At 43.2% G+C, this 27,336-nt stretch overlaps 1 protein-coding gene across 3 annotated transcripts in view; it reads left to right on the top strand.

Annotated features, from left to right (window-relative positions):
* The first annotated feature begins 514 nt into the window (after positions 1-514).
* LOC126335164 (juvenile hormone acid O-methyltransferase-like) overlaps positions 515-27,336 on the top strand; it is an 81,071-nt gene continuing 54,249 nt past the window's right edge. The window contains exons 1-2 of one of the 3 annotated variants that reach the window (XM_049998141.1): positions 515-604; positions 24,472-24,673. In XM_049998141.1, the coding sequence (XP_049854098.1) occupies positions 24,521-24,673 (153 nt within the window). In that variant the 5' untranslated portion in view covers positions 515-604; positions 24,472-24,520. Of the gene's footprint in view, positions 605-7,888; positions 7,948-24,471; positions 24,674-27,336 lie in introns of those variants that run through there. The other 2 variants (XM_049998138.1, XM_049998140.1) reach the window with 2 other exon arrangements.

The following is a 27,336-nucleotide window of genomic DNA, read 5'->3' as shown; positions in this document are numbered from 1 at the left end:
AATGGGGGCAGATGTGTCAGCAAGCGGGCCCTGTTAGCGCGGGATAAACACTAAGAACAAGAAGAGAACTACGGCAACCACTACTAAAAGGCGTCAAGCTGTAATTGTACCGTCTCCAAAAGTGAAAAGTACTTCCTGCTTGGTACACATACGCGGTTAAAAAACAAAAAAAGGAGTCCCTTGCATGTAGATGTATTTACAGTTTCATTGATAAGTGCACTGCATATCTCCGCACAAGATACGATTTGAGAGGGAGAAAGCTACGAAATCTTTACTCGGATCGGACGCAAACCATGTAAGATGACAAGCAACTGAGCAAATGTTTTGCCTCGGTGTGCGGTGTCGATCGCAACTAATAATACGGGTGAACCTGGCGTCAGCGAGAGTCCTTGTTGCATCAGGCAGGCAAAGTACAACACGGAAACGTGACTGCAGGGTAAATATAATGGCTCAGAGGGCTTTTGTGGCAAGACGGATGTCGCATGTAAGATTGCGCACGTACAGCTTCGAATGTAACATAGAGCAAAGGAGGTCTGGAACCATACCTAGCACAAAGTAACTGGCGACATCATTTGGACATTCTCGAAGAGGATATTAATCTGACGTAAGTACCTAATTTGTGGGATGAATAACTGGAAAGTTCCAAGTTTGAATGTACTGGGTGATCAAAAAGTCAGTACAAATTTGAAAACTGAATAAATCACGGAATATTGTAGATAGAGTGGTACAAATTGACACACATGCTTGAAATGACATGGAGTTTTATTAGAACCGAAAAATACAAAAGTTCAAAAAATGTCCGACAGATGGTGCTTCATCTGATCAGAATGGTAATAATTAGCATAACAAAGTAAGACAAAGCACAGATGATGTTCTTTACAGGAAATGCTCAATATGTCCACCGTCATTCCTGAACAATAGCTGTAGTCGAGGAATAATGTTGTGAACAGCACTGTAAAGCATGTCCGGAGTTATGGTGAGGCATTGGCGTCGGATGTTGTCTTTCAGCATCCCTAGAGATGTCGGTCGATCACGACACATTTGCGATTTCAGGTAAGCCCAAAGCCAATAATCGCACGGACTGAGGTCTGGGGACCTGGGAGGCCAAGCATGATTGAAGTCGCGCCTGAGCACACGATCATCACCAAACGTCGAGCGCAAGAGATCTTTCACGCGTCTAGCAATACTTTTTTTTCTCCTAATAAAACCCCATGTCATTCCAAGCAAGTGTGTCAATTTTTACCTCTCTGTCTACATTATTCCATGGTTTATTAAGTTTTTAAATTTATACTGACCTTTTGATCACCCGGTATATTAATCAGGCAAAATTAATAGAACTCTTTAAGGACCTACGTGACCAGAATAGTTATTAGGTGGATAGAATTGACGTGGCTGTACGATCCGTTATAGCCATGCGGATAAGATGCCTGTCATCTCTGCTGCTACTGATACGCGGCCCTTGGGATGCAGCACGGCGTTCCGTATTACCCTCCTGAACCCACCGATAAACCGCAATCGCGATATGCTACAATCCGACCTTTATCAAAGTCGGAAGTGTGATGGTACGCATTTCCCCTCCTTACACGACGCATCACAACAACGTTTCACCAGGCAACGCCAGTCAACTGCTGTTTGTGTATGAGAAATCGGTTGGAAACTTTCCTCATGTCAGCACGTTGTAGGTGTCGCCACCAGCGCCAACCTTATGCGAATGCTCTGAAAGCTAGTCATTTGCATGTCACAGCATCTTCTTCCCGTCGGTTAAATTTCGCGTCTGTAGCACATCATCTTCGTGGTGTAGCAATTTTAATGGCCAGTAGTGTAATTGACATTGACCTTAGGCGACTCTTCGAAGCAGAGAAATCGATGTTGGAAGCCAGCAAAGAAGCAAGAATAAGAATTCTGCACAAAAAACGAGTGGGGGAGAACAACACGAGAAACAAGATGAATATGGACCTGAGATGCGTTAGTATTAATCAGGGTAGATAGCGAACCTAGCTTTAACTTTTCTCTTGTATTTTCCGGAAGTTCACTTTTTGATGTTGTTTTAAACATTGGTTAAAAACTGTTGAAGACAGAGAGCTGAAATTTTGTGTACTGTCTTAAAACATGATTACCTAATGAGCAGACTGTTGACGTCTTTTTTTAAAAGAAAAACTATGAGTTAAATACTGAAATTTTTGACAATTATTATAAAAAAATTTTGAGCCATAATTTGTGACAACAACATATTATTAAAGGTCCACTTTAAACATATTAGCGTAAAGAACATCTAGAAAAAATCAAGCTTCTACTTCGTTTTGATTTCGAGATACGCAAACTTATGCTGTACATAAATATTTAACATGCTTTATATCACTTGTGACTCAAGATATAGTCCAGAAAAAAGTTTGAGATCAAAAGCTTTGGTTCAAACATCAAATTGTTCCTAAAAGGTCTATTCAAAGATGATAGCATTACAGGGCATAACAACTCTTATTCTCTGAGCTACACTGTTGAGAAAACTGACAAATTTTCCACGATCCCCTTTGTGTTCACGAACCAGTCGCTTACGCAGCTCCTGTACCGAGGCTTGGTTGAAAGCGCTTGTGATTCTTTGCCTTCTTCGACTTCTGGTTCTACCCTGGTGGAGAACTTCAGGTCTTTCTCTAGTGGGCAAGATTTATGGTCTGTAACTTGTGATGCACTAAGTGCCAATGGCAGTTTCCAACTGCACCGACAGTCGAACTGCATACCATCTCTGTCGTAACCTGTGTCACAAGGATGAACTCATTACCCACCAGCATAGCCGAGAGCTCTAACGCGCTGCTTCATTGACTCCGTTAGGCGCGGTTCGAATCCGCCCGGCGGGCTAACGACGTGGCCGGTGTGCCACGACGTGGTTTTTAGGCGGTTTTCCACATCCTGTTAGGTGAATACCGGGCTGGTCCACACGTCCCGCCACAGTTACACTACTCGCAGACATTTGAAACACATTCACACTATTTCGCGCTTTACACTAGACGCAGAAAGATGGGGTACCGTAATTCCGTCCAGGGGGATATGGGGTGTCGGCAGGAAGGGCATCCGGCCACCTCTTAAAATTCACCATGTCAAATCCGTACTTATCCCTGCCGACCGTTCATACAAAGCGGGATGAAGGCAGTAGCCAAAGAAGAAAGAAAGAAGGGTGAACTCATTCGTCCTGAGTCGTCTGTCTGACAATTACAGCAAGCAGTGTCGTCTCCGTCAATCTAATTGGTTTGGCCAGAGCAGCGAACGGATGCACTTCACACTGAAATGTGCCGGGATTTCAGGGCTCTGATAGGCAAGTTTTTCGCGTTCCGATAATCAGAACGTGACACCGCGTAGTTTGCAAATATTCGTGGACGCGTCAGGACATCACAGCGGCCGCAGCGCGCCGCTCCTCCCCTACAGAGCGCCGTTTTCTGCTGCCACCTGGATCGAGGTGAAAGTGTAAAGTGTTGCTGCACCGGCGTAGGGCTGTTGAAAGATATTCACAGGTCCCTGCTTTCAGGTGAACTATAGTATGTGGTATATTTGGTCGTAGTTGATTCCATTTGAATAAAGTTGGGCCTTACAATGGACTCATGTAAACAAACTCAGATTGCGTTGTAAAAAGGATTAATTCAGGGAAGAATTTGTATAGCTTCCACCCCTATGTATGCTTTGCCAATGTATTTGTCATTTTCGTGTAAGGTTTGTCAGCCAATTGTAGTTACTAAAGGATAAACAAACCTTGTCATTGCCCGCATCTCGCTTCCCACGCCCGGGTTTCCGGGTTCGATTCCCGGCGGGGTCAAGGATTTTCTCTGCCTCGTGATGGCTGGGTGTTGTGTGATGTCCTTAGGTTAGTTAGGTTTAAGTAGTTCTAAGTTCTAGGGGACTGATGACCATAGATGTTAAGTCCCTTAGTGCGCAGAGCCATTTGAACCAAACCTTGTCGTTATTCTGTAAATTTAAATGCGCCATTGTTCTCATTCACATTCCCTCAGCAATTCGCTGTCTTTATTTTACTATGGTGGTACATGGGTACACCAGCAATTTAAGGTTCAATGTTACTAAATTAATTAATTTGATTATTAATTTCAGTTCTGAAACTGACCATAGGCATAGCGACAAAAGTGACGTGAGTGACTTCATCAATTCATTTGCATATAATTAAGGGTGTAGCTCACGATCTGAAGGTTACTGAGAAGATAATACTTTTCTTTATGTAGAAATATTAACATTTAGAATCACTCACACATATAATTAAAAAAAGCCAGAATCATTTCTTCCAGGAGTGTCCGTCCCGGATGTTATGCATCAGAGCTCCTGTGAAGTTTGGAAGTCAAGATGTCACGTGAGTCGTGAGTTGTTCCTGGATAGCTCAGTCGGTAAGAGCAAGATCCGCGAAAAGCGAAATTCCGGGTTGGAGTCTCCGGTCTAGCACACAACTGCTAGTGTTCCAACGCTGGCTTTGTCGGGAAATTTTTCTGATGAAAACCTATCAGAGGAAAGGTATCTTCGTCATGAATCGGGGCTTCAACGAGTCACCCAGTCGTCGTCTTTAACTCATAATGACGAGTAACAGATTCGTTAAAACTTCGCTTCAAGACGAGCTGCCGCTCCGCTGAAATCCCGAGAAATTTTCGACAGTAAAATGTAATACATTGTTAATAATTGATGAAATAATTTTGCAGTTCCAGGCACTTCAGTTTGCAAGTACCCACAAACGCGACGCGTTCCAGCACATTCTGCCATCAGACAGGTGCTTTACAGTTACACGAACATTAATTTATACTTACAGCTTCAGTTGAAGTGTTCAAAAATGGCTCTGAGCACTATGGGACTTAACATCTGAGGTCATCAGTCCCCTAGAACTTAGAACTACTGAAACATATCTAACCTAAGGACGTCACACACATCCATGCCCGAGGCAGGATTCGAACCTGCGACCGTAGCAGTCGTGCGGTTCCGGAGTGAGCGCCTAGAACCGCTAGGCCACCGCGGCCGGCAATTGTGTTACGAGGTCTATTTGCTGAGTGTGCCAGTGACGTTATGTACCGAAATTAGTCTCTGTCCAGAAAGATTTGTTTATTTTAGTGAGCCCCTTAACTGAACCGCATGTTTAAATTCACCTCAGTGACGCCTTTACTTACATTTTTCTCAAGTTTTCGTTGTCTAGCACACGGAGTATAAGAATAAACATTCACCACTTGCACATGTAACTGTTTACATCCTAAAGGCCGGGCCGGCCGCGGTGGTCTCGCGGTTAAGGCGCTCAGTCCGGAACCGCGTGACTGCTACGGTCTGAGGTTCGAATCCTGCCTCGGGCATGGATGTGTGTGATGTCCTTAGGTTAGTTAGGTTTAAGTAGTTCTAAGTTCTAGGGGACTGATGACCACAGCAGTTGAGTCCCATAGTGCTCAGAGTCATTTGAACCATTTTTGAACATTCTAAAGCTTCTAAACTGTTAGCATAAAACTTACACGGACGAGCCAAAACATTATGACGACCTGCTTAATAATTTGTTGGTCCATCTTTGGAAAGCAACATGTCACCAATTCTGCATGTCAGGATTCGACAGTTTGTTGGTAGGTTTGTGGTATATTAAAAGGTTATTTTTATCGAAATAATTATTTTCTGTTTTTTGTTCTTGTGTGGATGAGAAATCTTTCAATCGATTTCACACATTTTGATGTGACTGCAATACAGACGCGTGGTAAATTTAATATTTATTTCGGTTTTTCTTCGCCTGAGTCAACCTGCATAGTGCTGACTCGTAAGTACATCCCGCGAGAAGACACTGAAAGTAAAAACTAGAGACATTCGAGTTCACACAGGAGCCTCTCTTGCCGCGAACCATTAGCGACTGGAACAAGAAAACTGGGAAACGACAGTGGTACACAAACTGCCCTCCGACGTACACGAGACAAGAAAGCGAGTTAATAATGCGTTGTCATCCAGTGCTGAGCTGTGCTGAAAGTTGCAAGTCTAGGCTCGGCAAGTTTAAACCCGGTGCAAAATTTTTACGGAATACACGAACTGACTGACAAGAAAACGATCTTAAACGTTGTAAAATAGAAGAGACTGAAGCCGAAAGTGATGTTTCATAAACTTTGTAATACAGTCAACAAATTTCGTTGACCTTAACAGATCTATACCACATGAAAAAACCTAAGTAGAACTACCAATAATAATAGAAAGTATATTAAAGTATTAAGTCACGTAAATGCCTATTTTATGGTAACATACCGTAGGAACCCATTTTTCACGAGTCTGGGCGCTTTATTTTATTTTAATTCATGAAAATTTTTCGTCAATTTCTGTGACTCAAGAACCATATAATCGGCCCGTTTACATGGGCTCCCAGAACCGGATTTCATAAACCAATTTCCCACTTCTGCTTCTGGCTGGTCACGTTGACACTTCAAAATCGGTTCTGAAAATCCGCTTCAAGTGCAGGTTTTCTAATTCCGCAATCGATTATCGCTCCCAAGTAAACGCAACCGGTTTTGAAACGTGCTAGGTTTGTCAAGTTACCTGTTGTCTTCAGAATATTCTGTTAATATGGACTTATTGTGCAGTGCAGAAGAAGCAGAAATATTAGACTGAGCATGAAGCTGTCTACCTCTAATATTGTGTTGACTGAATCAGAAACTGGATCAGCTGTTTTCCAGATGCCATATATAACTGGACTAGTAAATCCGATTCAGGCCTTAACATGTAAACGCGAAAGCGAGAAACGGTTTCCGAAATTCTGTTTTCGTCTTCCGAATGATGTGTCGCATGTAAACGTAGTGGATGGTAAAGTAATCCAAAGAAAATCAGCGACATAAAATCAGCTTATGGCTAAAACAAAACGGACACAGAAAAGTATCTTGTGTCTTTCATTTGTCTTGTGGCAGGGGCGTAGCTTTGCACATTTTTATTACGACTTTTGTCTCAGGCTGCCTTAGAGAGCACATGTGAAGTCAACTTGACGATTCCTGGAATTATTCTTAGAATGAAATAGGAAAGAGATATAAAAAAATCAGATCATGTTTTGCTGAAACAGCGAAGTCGGCAGATCATTGTGAAGAGACGTAATGGCGGAACGCGCATTGCGTTCACTCATTAGTTGTTACTGGGTTTAGAAAACCACGCCCCAAGATTAGATACCAGTTAGTTTAGTGTGTCTTGCGCTTATTACGTGCAAGAAACTATTGTAAGTGATTCGGTCATTCATATGTGCTCATTGATTCCGTCTGGCTTCGATGCCATCAGATACCGGATCCAATAAACAATATTGATAAATGGTGATTAACATAAATGTCTCAGGGAATTATTAATAATATATTTGAAACTTTTGCTGGACATACTACGAGGTTATAGCGATGCGGTCTTAAGGCGGCGTTACCACCATCTAAATGATGTATTGCTCTGCCTCCCTCCGGTGACACTTGCATTATTCTTGAAGAATTTATGTCAGTTACTATAAAATTAAATTGATCACCACTTTCACGAACGTCATGGTCAGTCCATGCCGTAACCAAATTGTCTCAGAAGAGCAGCGCATCAATACCACATTGAAGCGTATGAAGAAACAAAGCTATTTCGCACTCACAGTGTACTTGCAAGTTTTATGTAACTTTTATGTTTTTATTGTCAATATGTGTATTAGAAAACATTAAATTAACTATCTCTCTGTTAATTATTATAATTTTTCAGGACTATGTTGTATGAAATTTATCGGTTTATAGGAGCGCAGCCAATCACGTGTGAATATTTTGTATAGACCCGTAGAGAGAAAGCTAGCTCGTAGACTAGTCAAGTGGTAATCACCGCGTAACCGTTGAACTAGTGGGAGGGGAGGGGATAAGGGGGACTCATTTATCTGCTATATAAACGTCGGACGCCATTGCCCCGCCGTCCTAGTCATCTGTGACGTGGTCTCCGTTGGTGGTGGGTGAGTTTTGGCAGGTGTGCCAGCATCTTCCCAGACATCGACTCGATCGTTTTCTGGATGAAGGCATTACTCATGCTTTGAAAAATTGGTGGGGGAGTTACTTGTGCGCTAGCGAGCAGTTTCAAAATTCGTTAAACCTTCGACAAAGTAACAGCTGGATCTTTGCATCATTATTGTAGTTGAAAGTGAAGAATTTATTTCCTCCATTGAGACCGTACTCTTGAAAAATGCTACGATAATTAAGTATAAATAAAAGCTTTATGCGCAAGTCTTTGGTTTATTGTATCACTACGAGTTTCGAAGGTGACGCCAGCAATTTTTCAGGTGGATAGTTAGGTACTTACATTCTTGGTATTAGTGCAAACCACAGCTGAAGTCAAAGTGAATATCTGATATGTTACGTCTTTTCCTAATGATAGAAATACTTTTTTCCCAAAAATATCAGTGCTATAGATACAAACATAGGTTACGTAAGAGCGGAGGAACCGGAGAAATACCGACTAACAAGGCAATACCGACACCATCCTTTTTTTCAGCTCAGTAGAACTTCAGTCATTAGGAGACAGTGATGCAGCATAGCGAATAATGACAGAAGTAGGATGCAGAGGCAATAAGTTATTATAAACGACAATCTTACAGAAGCGCTAACAAATAATTTTTATTTAATTTTGATATTATTTCTTGTTTATTCTTATACTGAGGTTAGCATTTAATACTTTTTTAATGTTAAGAACTATAATGTAAGTAGACAGTACGTTTTCTAGAGGATATTTTAGCACGTTTTTTTTAAACTATTCGAGCGTTAGCAAAGCCATTTAAGTCTGGTCTCCACCATGAAGTCTGAGTGGAGTAATATCGACAGATGAATGTGGGCCAATGTCGACAGGGTATTGATATATTTGACTGTGACCTTGGACAAAAATTAGGCCTTCAGCACAATTTCGATGAAATTACCAAATGGCCAGAGAATACTGCGTTTCTGATTTTAAAAAGAGAAAGTAAGGTCCTTAAGAAAATTATCACACAAATATCAACAGAATTCTAGGTTCCAATTAAGCTCAGACTGATTTATTTTTTCAACCTGAACATCATTTACGAAAAACATGCTTTATACGTACTTTGATACAAGTGAAGATAATAAACTGTGTACTTTCTTGGGGCAAGAATTTTATTCCGTCTGTATTTTATGCAGTTGGTATTGCCCTGTAAGGGTGCCAGCATTACCCCTGTACTCGGGGCTATACCGAGAGGTAACCGAGTTGAGAACATGTTTGTATAGTTCCAAAGATATTCGAAATTTTTCGATTTTTCTTATCCGTCCAACATGACTGGGTCCCACAGTCATGACTTTTTCATTCAAGTGACAGATTCTAAAATAAAATGAAAACTCTTTTAAGGTGTCGGTATTTCGCCGGTCACCCCTAACGCGTACTTATAGGCAAACGGCAATGCACAGATTCGGTTTGCTATTACTTTAACTGCCAGTACGCATTTCTCCTACATAATATATCTTTTCAGCTCTAGTAGTAGTGCTTAAAATAATATATTTCGTAGATAAATGACGCATTATGGGGGCTTCGACTGAAAACTGAATATAAATAAATTTTTCTGGACCAGTCAGTTGTTTGTTATACCTCTCTACGTTTTGATAGTTTTGGGAAATAACTTATTTAATTACCATCAGAATAACCTACTTCTTCTTGACCTGTTACTGTTTAAAAGGTGTCTGACCTCTTCAATAACACCAAAAATTTAGCTGCATAACGCACCATCTGAAAATAATGGCGTGAACCATTAAAACATATAAACGTTCCACAAACAAGTGACTGAAACAGATAATTGTTTTTATTTTTTTATAGTTGAGTAATTGGTGAAATTTGTGGACTACGAACGAGTCTGAGCAGTGCTAAATTGAACCTTACATCATTTTCGAACTTGGTGGAATTCTTTAAGGCGCTGTCGTCCGACTTTTAATATTTGGGAGGAGCTCTTCACAAAAATTTCTCACAGTGCTAGTCAGTAAACCGACTTCTCAGAAAGCACCTACATATAATAGTATTTGTTACTATGAAGGTGACCATAATTTATCGATCACAAGATTTGCACCGAAGTTGTCGCAGAATGACGAAAAATTATGGTGTAATATAGACAGAAATTCGATGAAGTACGAGAACAGTGTGGCCAATTTCGGTGTACAGAACTCCACCGACAAACGTTCAGAGGTGATAGTATGGACCGAAGCAAGGAAAAAAAAGTCAAGTAAACTTGGGTTCTAAAATACATATTTCAAAAGCTATAAGCAATTGTTCATGTGTTCTACTCGGATATACACTCCTCGTATTGAACAAGTGCTCATAGCGCTTAAGAGTTGCATTCTAAAGCTCACGTTTACTCGATTTTTCTCTTGTTTTGGTCTGTAATACCTACCACCAAGGAAAGCTTGTCGATGGCGTTCTGATTCACCCTGTATTCCCTGTCCTATGTAGTGAAACCTTGTATGTTACTTTTCTCTGTTGCTGACACGCAAATTATGATAATCATCTGAGGCTATAAGTTCGGAGTCCTCTGGTTACGCTAACCAGGATCCATTTGTCTTGTTGTAAACGCTAGCGTCCAGCCACCTGTGTGTTATTCGTACAGGAAAAGTGGTCTACCTCAATCTACTAAAACCTAATAAAATGATCTTAATATGCAGTGACGTATTTGTTCTACCACCTATCAAAACCATTCATCTGTAAAACTCTGTATTTGTGTAAAATAAATGTTTGAATTTTAACGGAACTAAATACTACATGAGTATAAATCCCTAAATAGACAGTACCATTTAATAGATAATTGTGACCGGCATATTCACAAGAATAATAAATGAGATATTATTTGGCGAAAAAGTAAACATTTCCTTGAAAACGATATATTCTAACACGTGTGGAGTGCCTACTTACAGAGTCATGTTTCCCAAATGAGAAGTTGCTCTACTATCGCAGTTCTTCTCTTAAAAGCGAGCGAAGTGCAGATGTGGAGTTTCAAGAAAGTGATTAAAACACAGCGAAATTTAGCAGAGCGCGCGCTTGGATCTGCTACATCATTTTCGGTGTGTTCACACTGCAGCAGTCTAATATCAGAATCCACATTGATGATGTTGTCAAATGATTGTCTGTGATGGCATTCTACATCTACGTCTACATCTACATCCATACTCCGCAAGCCACTTGACGGTGTGTGCCGGACAGTACTTTGAGTACCTCTGTCGGTCCTCGCTTCTATTCCAGTCTCGTATTGTTCGTGGAAAGAAAGATTGTCGGTATGCCTCTGTGTGGGCTCTAATATCTCTGATTTTATCCTCACGGTCTCTTCGCGAGATATACGTAGGAGGGAGCAATATATTGCTTGACTCCTAGGTGAGGGTATGCTCTCGAAACTTCGACAAAAGCCCGTACCGAGCTACTGAGCGTCTCTCTTGCAGAGTCTTCCACTGGAGTTTATCTATCATCTCCGTAACGCTTTTGCGATTACTAAATGATTCTGTAACGAAGTGCGCTGCTCTCCGTTGGATCTTCTCTATCTCTTCTATCAACCCTATCCGGTACGGATCAAACACCGGTGAGCAGTATTCAAGCAGTGGATCAATAAGAGTACTGTAACCTACTTCCTCTGTTTTCGGCTTGCATTTCCTTAGGATTCTTCCAATGAATCTCAGTCTGGCATCTGCTCTACCGACGATTAAATTTATTTGGTCCATTCCTTTTTAAATGACTCCTAATGCCTACTCCCAGATAATTTATGGAATTAACTGCTTCCAGTTGCTGACCAACTACATTATAGCTAAATGATAAAGGATCTTTCTTTCTATGTATTCGCAGCACATTACACTTGTCTACATTGAGATTCAATTGCCATTCCCTGCACCATTCTCTGCACCATTCCTCCTGCATTTCAGTACAATTTTCCATTGTTACAACCTCTCGATATACTACAGCATCATCCGCAAAAAGCCTCAGTGACCTTACGATGTTTTCCACAAGATCATTTATGTATATTGTGAATAGCAACGGTCCTACGACATTCCCCTGCGGCACACCTGAAATCACTCTTACTTCGGAAGACTTCTCTCCTTTGAGAATGACATGCTGCGTTCTGCTATCTAGGAACTCTTCAATCCAATCACACAACTGTATCAAACGCCTTGAGGAAGTCAAGAAACACGGCATCTACCTGGGAACCCGTGTCTATGGCGCTCTGAGTCTCGTGGACGAATAGCGCGAGCTGGTTTCACACGATCGTCTTTTTCAAAACCCATGCTGATTCCTACAGAGTAGATTTCTAGTCTCCAGAAAAGTCATTATACTCTAACATAATACGTGTTACAAAACTCTACAACTGATCGACGTTAATGATATAGGTCTATAGTTCTGCACATCTGTTCGACGTCCCTTCTTGAATACGGGGATGACTTGTGGCCTTATCATTAACGTAATATCCTTGGTAGGAAAACTTTCTACAGGCGGTAGTCTTTGTGTTCTGACCAGGGATCGCAAAGTAATAGACCAGCCTCACCAACCTATTCATCGATGCCCGAATGTAAAAACTTATTCATGTATGTGTTAGTCATTTCCTCTCGCTCCAATATGTAAGTTCGTGGCCACATTGCTACTACTTTCTTATCAACCTATTGACCTAATGTCCCCTGTGTTTCCTGCAAACAAATGTTTGCAGCCTGTTCACTTATCTAGCATCCGTAGACACAGCCATATTTGTTGTGTAACTGTGTGTGGGCCTTTGAACAGACTACATCAAAAGCTGCTGTTGATTTTCCCGTCTGTGTGATAGTACTGCATTAGGAAACAGTTCACTGTTCACCTCTCGTTCCTTATTTATGTTTTCGTCTTTAATGAGCATGTTCACATTTCTGACAAATGAGACTTCTGTCGGCATCATAATACGGTCGCCTCAACTCTCTATGGGAGATATGGCCGTAGCGACCTGTTTGGAAGATATAGTATGAGGGTAAGTCAGTTATTATCCGCAAAGTAGTTATATAATTTTGTTGTAATCAAATAGGAAACTTACAAGAACATCATTTTTCGACATAGTCTCCTTGCTTTTCAACGCACGTGGTCCATCGTTGTGCAAGCTTGCTGATGCCCTCATAGCAAAGATTCTTGGTTGAGCTGCGAGCCAGGAATGCACCGCTTCTTTAACTGCTTCGTTCGAGGCAAGGGGTGTACGCTGTTCATCACCCGCTGTATGATCTGGTGTACAACAGACACCCAGGACCTTGATGAGAGTGCGACAGAACTGCAGGCCTTGCAGTACATGAATCGAGACCGGCGTTGTCATGGTGAGCAGTTATCTACGAGTTACGTTGTTGTTATGCGGTGTACGCTGTGCATGTCCATAACACAACATTTCCCGACCATTGGTTCACCATCTCAATATAATCAGTTGTGGACCCACTATCACCTGTTACAATTTGACTCAAAAGGTTTGGACACCCTGTATAAAAGGAATGAAACTACCTGCGCGCAATCCCTTAGGGGAACTCAAGTAAGATTTATTACAATCTATTTATGTAGTATCCCTCCTCCCAGGACGCCTCAGAACGCCCACAGAATTGCTGTGTTTTACGGCCTATAATACGGTACTGACTATAAGACGCACCTTAAATTTTAAGCAATTTAAAAAAAAATGGCATTTTTACTATTTTTATTACTAGATTGAAAGCCAGATTAAAAAATTCTTACTTCATAAAACCGAGCTGACCTTTAAAATCCCTGAAAATCGTCTTCTGACCTTCCTTTTTGTTTTTCCTCTTCGCCGTCATCGCCGTCCTCTTCATATATTAGATGGTCTTCACTGTCATCGAAAGCGTTACTTACGCCACACGTCTTGAAAGATTTAACAATTATGCCTTCTCTCACTCTACACCATGACTGTTTTATCCACCGACACACTTCTTTGATTGTAGATCGATTTAAAGCTTCCTTCGGGGTGAATTCATGTTGGGTTTCATCCATCATCCATGTGTTCCATTCCTCTCTCATATACACTTTAAATGGTTTATTTCTCGAGGGATTATGAGGTTGCAATTGTGAAGTAAATCCTACCGGAATATAGCAGGCTCTGTATTTCCCTGTCTTAATTTCTATTGCGCACAATTTTTCAAATGACTACTAGACATATCTAGCATAAAAACTCTTCTTCAATAAAGCACCTTTTCTTCTGTCCCACACACTGGTAATCCACATTTTTATACCAGCCTCGTCCATCCAACCCTTGACATGTAGGTGAACAACAAAACAATTGTTTTACCCTTGAAAATGATCACTGGATTTAGTATCATCAGCACAGCACAAAAGGACAACAATGTAGTGCATTTTTTTGCCCACTTTTTATAGGTTTCTCGCGGCATCGAATATATGGCCATTTTTAAGACTGGCGCGAATTTTAAATCAAATGCTGGGCATTTTTAGTTAATCTCTAGTGTAAGATGCACCTGAATTTTGAAGGCAATTTTCCGAAGAAAATGTGCATTATAGTCCATAAAGTACGGTAGGACAAATCCGGGGAAACTCAGAAGTATAGCAGCCCTGAGACCGGTGTTCCAAATTTAAAAAAAAGACTTATCTTCTTATTTAGAACACGAACTTTAATGAAACAGTTTATTAAGCATAAAAAATTGAATGAAATTGAAGTTTTCTTATGTATTCTCAAATACTTATATATACTTCTCGTTTAAAATAATAAAATACATAAAAATAATAAAAGTGTTGAAAAAATAAATTTTATTTGAGTCACAGTAGCTATTTTCCTCCAATCCTTTCTAAAGAAATAAAAACAGCGAAGCACTCAGAAGACATGGTCGGGTGTCAATAGCATCTGCGAGGTAGCGATGAAGTGGGGATTTTCCCATACGACCATTTCACGAGTGTATCGTAAATATTAGGAATCCGGTAAAACATCAAACCTCCGACATCGCTGCTGACGAAAAACATTCTGCACGAACGGGACCAACGAAGATCGAAGAGAATCGTCCAACGTGACAGAAATGCAACCCTTACACAAATTGCTGCTGATGTCAGTGCTGGGCCATCAAAAACTATCAGCGGGCGAAACATTCAACGAAACATCAACATCGGAGCCGAAGGCCCCCTCATGTACCCTTGATGACTACACGACCCAAAGCTTTACGCTTCGACTGGGTTCGTCAACACCGAAATTGGACTATTGATGACTGGAAACATGTTTTCTGGTCGGGCGAGTCTCGTTTCCAGTTGTATCGAGCGGATGGACGAATACAGGTATGGAGATAAGCTCATGAATCTATGGACCCTGCGTGTCAGCAGGGAACTGTTCAAGCTGGTGGAGACACTATAATGGTGTGGGACGTGTGCAGTTGGTGTGATCTGAGACTCCTGATACGTCTAGATACCAATTTGACACGTGGCTCACACGTAAGCATCCAGTCTGATCACCTGCATCCATTTATGTCCACTGTGTATTCCGACGGACTTGGGCAATTCCAGCAGGACAATGCGACACCCCACAGGTTCAGAATTGCCAGAGAGTGGCTCCAGGAACACTCTTCTGAGTTTAAACACTTCCGCTGGCCACCAGACTCTACAGATATGAAAATTATACAGCATATCTGGGAAGCCTTGTAACGTGCTATTCAGAAGAGATCTCCACCCAGTCGTACTCTTACCGATTTATGGTGTCAGTTCCCTCCAGCACTACTTCAGACATTAGGCGAGTCCACGCCACGTCGCGTTGCTGCACTTCTGCCTGCTCGCGGGGGCTCTACACGATATTAGGCTGGTGTACCAGTTTCTTTGGCTCTTCAGTATATATGACGCGTGGAAAGCGTCAGATGTTGAGGGATGTGAAAGACACATATGCTTCCTACTACTCTAAGGCAGCACTATCAACGCCTGACAGTTTGGAAGCGGCCCTAGTCTGGGTCTCCATTTGGCTGCCTGTTCGAATCGTGCAATATCCAGATTTGGATGTGCAGTAACCCAGTGTTGGACCGCATAGTAACACGGGGGCAGGCGTATTTGTCAAGGTTCCAGTCGACCACGTCTGAGCACCACAAGGAGGACTCGCCGTGTTGTGCACCATGCACATCGTGGCTCCTTCACATCTGTGCCTGCCATCAGAGTACAAGTAATGGACTAGTCTGTAGGATGTCGTGGCCGATGCCATTGAAGGTAAAAGTCTTCTAGGTTATTAGGCCGCATCTTATTTCTTCTGCACCAATGGTAGTCAACCTGGCCCCTGTTAGTCGGCATTCTAGCTTTCATGGTGGGCGGTAGAGGCGGTATTACACGACACATCTATCATAAACAAATCTGCACCAGCATCCAGAGCGTCCAGATCTGGATCTGCCAAATTTTTCGTAGCGCTGTTACAAAATATACTTAACGTGTGAGTGAGAAACAGCGCCCAAGTGGTAAATACACTGGTCAATAACAACATTATGACCTTTGTCACGAATAACTGCGGCGACGCATCGTGGCATGGAGGCAGCGAGGTCTTGCTAAGTCGCTATAGGGAGTTGGGATCACATCTGCACGCACAAGTCACTTAATTCCAGTAAATTTCGGGGAAGGGGACAATGAGTGTGACGCCACGTTCTGCCACATCTCAGATGTGTTCGATATGTTTCAGATCTGACCAGTTGGGGGACCAGCACATCAACTGAAACTCGCCATTGTGTTCTTGGAACCACTCCATCACACGTGTGTGACATGGCACATCAACTTGTTGAAAAATTACACTGCCACGGGGAAAAATGATAGTCTTGAATGGGTGTAGTGGCCCGCAACCTGTGTACGATAGTCCTTGGCCGTGCCTTGCGCGAGGACCATTGACCCATGGGTGCCTATGTGATTGTTCTCCAGACCATAATGGACCCGTCGCCAGTTTGTCTCCGTCCCACATTACAGGTGTCAAGGAGCTGCTCCCCTGGAAGGCTACGGATGTGCGCCCTCCCGTCAGCTCTGCCACTGCGCCAACGTGCAGTGCTCAGTTCACTAGTAGTTTCCGGTGTCGTGGTGTTAAGGCTGGCACGTAATGGGACGTCGGCTGTGGAAGCCCATCGTTAGGAGTGTTGAGTGCACTTTGTGTTCAGACCCTTGTAACATTCCCTAGGCCGATGTACCACTTCGTACCCTCTGCGGAATGACAGACTCTAACTTACGTACTGGACCCCTTGGACTGTCTGGTACGGTAAGCTGTAGATTTACAAGAGTGTGTGGCGGGTCCTGTTTGTGACTTACCTGCGCGGTGGTAGCGTTGTCAGCCTCCGCACTTCCTCGACCTGTAATCTTACCTGCCCTTACCTGCAGTTCAGCTGCTCATACGTTATTAGTATCATTTGGATTTTGGACTTAGTACATACGTAGAGCTATCAGTATCCAGCCTGGTAGTTGTCAGACGGATATGACTCCCTAAGAGGGTTTAAGACCACTGTCAGATACCAACTGCACTTGGTTGTTGTCTCAATCAGGCTAATCCCAACTGTGATCGTATTAATACAATTCACACGGCTGCCACACGGGCCGTTTAATGCAAAAGGCCGGATACCACGGAACTCAGTCTTCACTTACACACCCCTCATAGAAATAAGCATGGTCATAACCAATAGGTTAAACAAAATAGAATTGCAGCAGCAGGAGCGAGCACAGCAGCTGACTTGCCGTGTTCATGTGGTTGCACGCAATGAGCTTTGCTCCATTAACTATTTGCATCTACGCCTCAGTAATTGTCACGCAGTAAGATAAACATTCATTAACAGTCAAAATAACTTCACCTGCTATGCGAACCTTACTTTGTCTCGGCCTTATTGAGATTTAGCCAAAAGCAAAGCTTGGTTGGTAGTCTTGTGGGAGCGCAACTGCCGGCCATCCGTACTGCTCTCTGGTCTAGCCGCCAGTCCTCAACAGTGGCGTGCTGTGCGCCCCTTCTCACACACTAAACCGCTTGTGACATCAGCCACCATGTTCTCCCTTAAAACAGACGAATTTTACCTTACACTTTCCCTGTTGCTTTCTGTGCACAAGCACTTTTGTTTTGCACTCTTCTGCATATTTTACTCAGGCCCTCTGCTGTAATTTAAAGTTTTTTTCAAACGAACTACTGTTTTACCCTTTGGTAGCCTCTGCTCGGACCAGGTCACCCCTCTCCACCCCCAAGGGATGTCCGTCTGTGGATATTGCGTCATACTCTAAGCTACCCCTGGCTTTTCTGTGTCCTTTCGCCTTCAAGCTCTTGCAGGTCATCGTGCCGGACCACTCTTCGGCACGCTACCTCCGCTCTGCCCCTCCACTCGTCTGCTGTCACGCTGCCTTCTAATCGGTGCTCGCTTGATTAAAAAGGCTTCAATTTCAGTTTCATTGCTCGTACAACAACCGGGTTTCTTTCTAAAGCCACCTCACATTCTTAGCTATCGAATGAAATTCTTAAAACTATTGCTTATCTGAACAGTGGTCGTTTGTGCTCAGCACAATGCCACGTTTCGTACACTCATACCACGCACGGCATTATAGTCTGATGTTAGTTCCGCCACATCTCGTCGCCTGTCTTCTTCTATCAGTCTACCCAGCCTACGACGTCCGACATCTGTAATGAGGGGTGGCCGTCCAACACCACGACGCCTGGGTATGGTTTCACTCTGGTTCAGCCACTTGTTGAAGATACACACCACAGTACTCCTCGAACACCTGACAAATTGTGCCGATTCTGAAATGATCGTGCCAAGACTACGGATCGTCACCATCTGCCCTCAGTCAAACTCAGATCGCGCGCCTTCCCCACTCTACACACGGATAACACCCTCACTACGCGCACCGAACGCTGGTCGACTAGCAGCCATTCTTCGCCAGGTGGCGCTAATGTCGCCTGGACGAGTTTATGTCGATAGTAGGTCGCTGGTCATAATGTTCTGGCTGATCAGGGTATTTGTAACCACACACTTGTTTACTTCGGTTGCGCTGCTGAGTGTGATAGTCGATATTTTCTGACGCTGCTATTTACACGTACTGAAACTTCTGATAGATGGTTCAAATGGCTCTGAGCAATGTGGGACTCAACTGCTGTGGTCATTAGTCCCCTATAACTCAGAACTACTTAAACCTAACTAACCTAAGGACATCACGCACATCCATGCCCGAGGCAGGATTCGAACCTGCGACCGTAGCAGTCGCACGGTTCCGGACTACGCGCCTAGAACCGCGAGACGACCGTGGCCGGCCTGATAGATCTATTCGTATTTATTAAGAAGTTATTGTTATCTTGTACAGCTACAATGAAATTACGTTATGATTATACAGCATTATGAAGTATTCGTTTTATGTCATGCTGGTACGAGCAAGTGACTGTCTCTGTTTTTGCTTCACGGGATTTTAGGCACGGAGTACGCAGATCTCTATGGAGCATTTGCCGTGCCAGTGTCCGCCATAGTCGTTAGGAGTAGAGCAGAGCGACGACGTTATGCTAGGAGTGGGAACTGGATTCGACCTTGGCTGGAAATAAGGTCTGTAGGCAGTGACATAATTACACTCCCTGTTAATGAAGGGGCCGAGGCCCGAATATCCACAGGACCTTACGAACTTCGTCAAAATGGATGTGCCTTGTCAGTCAAACACGACGGAATTCGCGCAAGAGACTCGGTAATGAGGGAAGCTGTTTCATAATAGTGCAACCGAAAAGAAGCAAAACGCCTTTTACAATCCTCATTGGTGGCTACCGGCATAACTGCTCTGACTGTTATTCTCTCAGCACTATTTGCTGGCATACTGAAATAACGCAAAATGTGCAGTCAGATCAAATACGTGCGGTTCTTTCACGAACTAGTGTGATACGTACTGTTTCATCCCTTTTTTACAATAAGAAGCTTTCATTAGATGTACAGCTTTTCTAAGCGGCAGTACAAAACAGAGAATTTTCATTTGTTTTATTACTGTATTTATAAAAAAATGTTTCACTAAAATGTGTCGAGTATTTCGCGCAATTACCCAAAAAGTCCTCAAGAGCTCACGTATTTCTCGTCTGCTGATCACGCGTGAAAACAATAACGAGCAGGAAGCCCACTCGAGATGCAACATGAACGCATGCCTGTATACACCTCTTCCACTGCGCATGCGCGGATCCACAGCAGAACAGAACGGTTGTTATTTCTCTCGTGCTGGTGAAGTGTATTGCTGAAGTCGCTGCTTCACTCGCTCTGCCGTCAGGTGGCAGACCGTCTACATCTGATTAGTACACGTTACGTGTGTCGTGTACTAAAAATTATTGTTTGTTTTGTTGTCTAGTTTGGGGGAGGCGACCGAACAGCCAGGTCATCAAATTTATATTAGAAATGAAGAAATTCTTCCAGGTGAATTTAAAGTGTCGATTTTATTTTGGCAACTAGTTTCAACGTTTTAATAACGTCATCTTCAGGCGCATAAACTTGTTGACGTCAACTGCGTGTGGCTGATACTAGAAGTCAGTGGTGAGATATGGACGTGCTCCGTGTAGAAGGTGGTTAGTAACTCATTCACTAGCCACCTTCCACACGGAGCACGTCCATATCTCACCACTGACTTCTAGTATCAGCCACACGCAGTTGTCGTCAACAAGTGTATGCGCCTGAGGATGACGTTATTAGAACGTTGAAACTAGTTGCCAAAATAAAATCGACACCTTAAATTCAGCTGGAGGAATTTCTTCATTTTTAATATAAATTTATACCAGTTGACGTCCCACTGTCCTCAGTTTCAACTATGGATGTGCGAAGAGGTCATCAAATGGTTCAAATGGCTCTGTGCACTGTGGGACTTAAAATCTGAGGTCATCAGCCTCCAAGACTTAGAACTACTTAAACCTAACTAACCTAAGGATATCACCCACATCCATGCCCGAGCCAGGATTCGAACCTTCAACCGTAGCAGCATCGCGGTTCCGGACTAAAGCGCCTAGAACCGCACGGTCACACGGCCGGCGCCAGGTCATCAGTCCCATCGGATTAGGGTAGGACGGGGAAGGAAGTCGGCCGTGCCCTTTCAAAGGAATCATCCCTGCATTTTCCTGAAGCGATTTAGGGAAGACACGGAAAACCTAAATCAGGAGGGCCGGACGCGGGTTTGACCTGTCGTCCTCCTGAATGCGAGTCCAGTGTGGTAACCACTGCGCCGCCAAGCTCGGTCGCGAATATTAATGTCGGCTTAAGCGGTAGGGACATAAAAAACACTTTCATTTGGTGTTCATAAAATTTGGTAAGCAATCATTGTTATATGCTTTAAATTGCTGTAGCTCTGCTTTATAAATTTGATAATTCCCCTACTTTATAAAGAACCATTACTGTGCAACCGCTGGGTGGTTTGAGATTTTTTCTACTAACAGCCATACAAAAGTGGGCGGTAGGTAAAAAAGATTGACTACCCTTTAACTACACGATCGACGTTTGGACACCTCCGCTGGAATTTTCTTAGGGACTTTTTGGTGTTCATGTCTAGCTGAACATTCAATAGGACGTTCAGTTAATCGTGAAGACGTGAACCTCTTGAAGAAGATCACACAACAGGGCTTAAAACGTGGATGCTATAGAAGAAACATGACACAACCTAACAACCTAGAGGATTTTACTTTCTAGTAATGGACTCAGTGCAACGTTCTGTGTTATCCCACAGAATTGGTCAGAGACTAACACCAACTGGACTAGGGAATTACCATACAATGGCTTGGAATTGTGTTCAGCAATAAATCATTGTTTTGCACTGCCCCGAATAACCATCGTCGGCTACTTGGGTAGAGCTCCCATACTTTTAATGTTTTGGAGAGGCATGGTGTGAGGAGTCATCGGGTATAACTTCAGGTCACGGTGGTAGTGACTGAAGGAACTCTAACGGCACAACGGTAGATAACGGACATCCTGTGTCCTCAGACAGCTGCCTCACAGGGCTTACACTGGGGTGATAAAAGCCGTGGGGTACCTCCTGATATCGTATCGAACCTCCGTTTGCCCAGCGGAGTGCAGCAGCTCCCCATGGCACGGACTCAACAAGTCGTAGGAAGTCGCAAGCAGAAGTACTGAGCCATACTGCCTCTATAGGCGTCCATAATTGCGAAAGTGTGGCCGGTGCAGGTTTTCTGCACGAACTGACCTCTCGATTATGTCTGATAAGTGTACGAAGAGATTTGTGTCGGGCGAGCTGGGTGGCCAAATCATTCACTCGAATTACTCAGAATGTTCTTATAACAATTATGGCTCAGTGACACGGCGCATTGTGATTCGCAAAAATCCCATCAATACCTGCAAATAGTCTCCAAGTAGCAGAACATAACCATGTACAGTTAATGATGGGTTCAGTCGGACCACCGGACCTGCTCCATTCTAGTAATCACTGCCCACACCATTATGAAGCCACCTCCAGCTTGCACAGTGCCTTATTGACGATTTGAGTTCACGGCTTCTTGAGGTCTGCACCATACTAGAACTCTCCCATCAGGCGTTACCAACTGAAATCGGGACTCATCCCACCAGGACACGGTTTTCCAGTCGTCTAAGATCCAACCGATATGGTAAAGACCCCCGGAGAAGTGCTGCAGGCGATGCCTTGCTGCTCGCATCTGTCGTCTTCTACCATAGCCCAGTAACGCCAAATTTCGCAACACTGTCCTCCTAGCGGACACGTTCGTTGTATGTCCCACACTGATTTCTGCGGTATTTCACTCGGTGTTGCTTGTCTGTTAGCACTGACAACTGCTCTCGGTCTTTAAGTGAAAGCCATAGGCCAATATGTTGTCTATGGTGAGAGATAATGCCTGACATTTGGTATTCGTGGCATATTATTGACTCTGTGGGTCTTCGAATACGGAATTCACTAACGATTCCCGAAGTGGGATCTTCCATGCGTCCAGTTCCAACTACCATTCCGTGTTCAAAATCTATTAATTCCCGTCGCGCGGCCATTATCACGTCCGAAACCTTTTCACTTGTACCACCTGAGCACAAATGATACCTCCGTAAATGTACAGCCATTTTTTACTTTGTCTACACAGTACTACCGCAATCGGTATACGTACATATCTCTATCCCGTGATATTTCTCACCTCAGTGCATCTCATGAAGAAATGCAATAAGAAAAAGTCTTTAAGACGGCATTATTCGTGAATGCGAGAGCCGTAGGTAATCGTAAATAAGGATACACCTGGAGATTTGAGCCACGGTGATAATAGTACTAAAATGTGTTACGTGAATTTATATGATAAAATGACCATGACTGACCTCGTTTCATGATGTTCATTACAATAACAGGGTGGTATTAGGAATTTATTTCCTGTATTGTCCGCCCCGATAGGTAAGTGGTTAGCGTGACGTATTGCCGTCCTACGGGCCCGGGTTCGATACCCGGCCGGGTCGGGGTTTTTCTCCGCTCAAGGACTGGGTGTTGTGTTGTCTTCAACATCATTTCATCCCCATCCAGCGCGCAGGTCGCCCAATGTGGCGTCGAATGTAATAAGACCTGCACCAAGGCGGCCGGACCTGCCTCATAAGGGTCCTCCCGGCCAATGACGCCAAACGCTCATTTCCATTTCCTTTATTGATAACATTTCTGTACAGTTTAGGGAGATATGCTTTACAAGGTAGGTAGTACCCATGGATGGCTAGATATGTATGGTACCTAGAGCGGTCAATTTGTTTCAGGTACGGGTTTTCCTTTAAAGACGTTATAAGGTGAACATCAAGGAAATTAAAACGATTGTGATGGAATGTAGTCGAATTAAGTCAGGGGATGTTGATACAATTAGCTAAGGATACCGGACACTAAAATTAGTTGATGAGTTGAGCTATTTGAGAAACAAAGTTAAGAAACGATGGGTGAAATAGAGAGGATGTCAAATACAGACCGACTGTAGCGAGAGAAGTGTTTCTGAAACAGGGAAATTTGTTGATATGACACATAAATTTAATTGTTGGGACATATTTTCTGAAATTATTTGCATGGATATCTGTATACCTGTAAGGAAGTGACACTTGAGTTCGGAGTGGCCGCATGGTTTGACGCGTCATGTCACGGACTGCGCAGTCCCTCCCGATGGAGGTTCGAGTCCTCCCTCGGGCATGGGTGTGTGTGTTGTTTATAATATAGCTTAGTTTAAGTTAGTTTAAGTAGTGTTTAAGTCTAGGGATCGATGACCTAATCAGTTTGGTCCCTTAAAAATTCACACACTTTTGAACATTTTTCACACTTGGCGATAAACAGGGTAGACCAGAAATGAAGGTTTTGAATCGTGGTACTGCACAGCGTGATTCAGCTGCCCCTGTCGCTGTCTTTCTATGCAACCGGCCTTCAAAAACTAAGTGCGAGATTTTCATATTCTCTCGCTCGCTACCCGAAAAATGTTAGTCCTACAGAAAGGATAAACAGGACCTTATTTTATAGGGAATTTAATGTAGTTAAATTCTGCACTTCAACGTTGGCGTGGCGTAATCTTCTTTCTTCCCGCTAATCTGCGCTAGATTGAGCTTATTCCTGCCCACTTCTGTTGTACAGGCATTAGCATCTTGCTGTTGAAGGCGAGTGTCGCAGACAGCAGAGCAGCATGGACAAGCCAGAGATGTACAGTCGCAACGGCGCGGACCTCGTGGTGACTGCAACGAAACATGCTGAACAACTGTGGCCGCTGCTCACGTGGCCAGAGCCGCCATTGCCCGCGCTAGACATCGGCTGCGGGCCCGGCGACATCGCCAGCAAGGTAGGCGCTACATCAGTTCCTTCCAGTCACAATACTACTCACTCGGACCCTTCGACGAGCCAGAAAACTTTGTTGCATTCTGGAAACTACCATCATTGCTGGAAATTCAGAAAGTCCTAGAAAAAAGTTACACTTGTCAAAATGAATGGCTCCTCATTTTTAAAAAAATGTGAATAAATGCAAGTAAAAGCGGTTCAACTCTTTCGCTGCTACAGCCATCATCCTTGTATTTCGTGCTGACCGCGGCTTTGTTGTCGGTTCACTGCTCGATGCAATGTTTACCTATGCTGAGAGCAAGTGTTCCGGCCGCTGCGAAATACGTATTATCCGTTTTTCAGAAAACATTTGCTGTCGTAGTCTTCAATCCGAAGACTGTTTTGATGCAGCTTTCCATGCTATTCTATCCTGTGAGAGCCTCTTCATCTCCGGACAACTACTGCAGCCTATCCTTATGGATCCTCTTACAGTATTCATGTCTTGGTCTCCCTCTACGTTTTTTAACCCCCCCCCCCCAAAAAAAAAGAAACTTCCCTCCAACACTAAATTGGTGATACCTTCTGAGACAAGGTATCAGAATGTGTCCTATCAACCGATCCCTTCTTTTGGTCAACTGCCGACCACAGTGGGCGAGTGGTTCTAGGCGCTACAGAATGGAACCGCGCGACCGCTCCGGTCGCTGGTTCGAATCCTGCCTCGGCCATGGATGTGTGTGATGTCCTTAGGTTAGTTAGGTTTAAGAAGTTCTAAGTTCTAGGGAACTGATGACCTTAGAAGTTAAGTCCCATAGTGCTCAGAGCCATTTGAACCATTTTTTGGTGAAGTTGGGCCACAAATTTATTGTCTCTCGATTTCTGTTCAGTACCTCCTCATTGGTTACGTGATCGACCCTTCTTGTCTTTAGAATTCTTCTGTAGCACCACATTTCGAAAGCTTCTATTCTCTTTTTTCCTCAACCGTTTATCGTCCACGTTTCACTTCCACACATGGCAACGTCCATACAAATACCTTCAGAAAAGACTTCCTAACACTTAAATTTTTGGAAATGGAAATGAAGTCCTATTCTTCTTATCAGAGCGTAGGGGAAAGATCCGGGTGACCCGCAAAATGGAGGTGGTTTGCCGTTGCCTTCCTCCGACCGTATTGGGGATGAATGATGATTATGAAGACGACACAACAACACCCAGCCATCACGGGCCAGGTGAAAATCCCTGTCCCCGCCGGGAATCGCACCCGGGGCCCCGTACTAGGGAAACGAGAACGCTACCGCGAGACGACGAGTGGCGGACACTTAAACCTATATACGGCGTTAACAAATTCTTCTTCTTCAGATATGCTTTTCTTGTCATTGCCACTCTACATTTCGCATCCTCTCTTCTTCGGCCATCATCTGTTATTTTTCTGTCCAAACAGCAACACTCACCTACTACTTTAAGTGTCTCGTTTCCTAATCTAATTCCCTTAGTACCCCTGATTTAATTAGACTACATTCCGTTATCCTTGTTTTGCTTTTCTTAATGTTCATCTTATATTTTACTCCAAACACACTGACCAACTGCTCTTCCAAGTGAGTTACTGTCTCTAACAGAATTACAATGTCATAGACAAACGTCAAAGTTTTTTTTCTTCTACAGTTTTTACGGGTATTTCTACACCAAAATTTTCTTTTGCTTCCTGTCCTGCTTGCTTAATGTACAAATTAAATGACGTTGTCTATAGGCTACAACCCTGTCTCACTCCGTTCTCAAGCACTGGTTCCTTTTCATGCCCCTCAACTGTCATAACTGACGTTAGTTTCTGTACAAGTTGTAAATAGCCTTTCGCTCTGTGTATTGTACCCCTGCTATCTTCAGATTTTCAAAGAGAGTATTCCAGTCAACATTGACACATATTTCTCTAAGTCTAGAAATGCTAAAAACGTAGGTTTATGTTTCCTTTAACTTGTTTTCTAAGATAAGTCGAAGGATCAATGTTGCCTCGCATGTTGCTGTATTTCCTCCGAATCCAAAGCAATCTCCCCCGTAGTCGGCTACCACAAGTTTTTCCATTCTTATGTAAAAAATTCATGTTATTATTTCGCAACGAAGACTTATTAAACTGAAAACACTGCAATTTTCGCACCTGCCAGCAACTGCTTTCTTTGGAATTGGGATTAGTACACTCTTCTTGAAGTGTGAGGGTATTTTGCCTGTCTCATATATACTGCACGCCAGATGGAAGAGTTTTGTCATTGCTGGCCCTCCCAAGACGGAGTGTCATCTACCCCCGTGGACCTTAATTTGACTTAGATCTTTCAGAGCTTTGACAAATTCTTCTCGGAGTGTATATCTCTTCTCCCAGTGCCATATCTCCCCTCTCATCTGCACTACGTCCACATCCCCTTCTATAATACTGTCTTGAAGTTCATCTCCCTCTTAGACGCTCTATGAACTCCTTCCACCTTTCAGCTTTCCCTTCTTTGCTTAGGACTAATTTACCATCTGATCTCATGATATTCATACAGCTGCTCTTTTTCCCGCAAGAAGCCTCTTTAATTTTCCTGCAGGCTGTATCTCTCTTTCCGCTAGTGAAATATACTTCAAAACCTTTTAATTTTTCTCCTTTCATCAAACTACTCTGTAAAAGACAATTGATTTTCCCACATCTTACCATCTGACATATTTTCT

This window comes from Schistocerca gregaria, chromosome 2 (assembly GCF_023897955.1).
Source record: "Schistocerca gregaria isolate iqSchGreg1 chromosome 2, iqSchGreg1.2, whole genome shotgun sequence".
Taxonomy (NCBI): Eukaryota; Metazoa; Arthropoda; class Insecta; order Orthoptera; family Acrididae; genus Schistocerca; species Schistocerca gregaria.
Note: the sequence above shows the minus strand (reverse complement) of the source record. Positions and strands in the feature narration are given on the sequence as shown.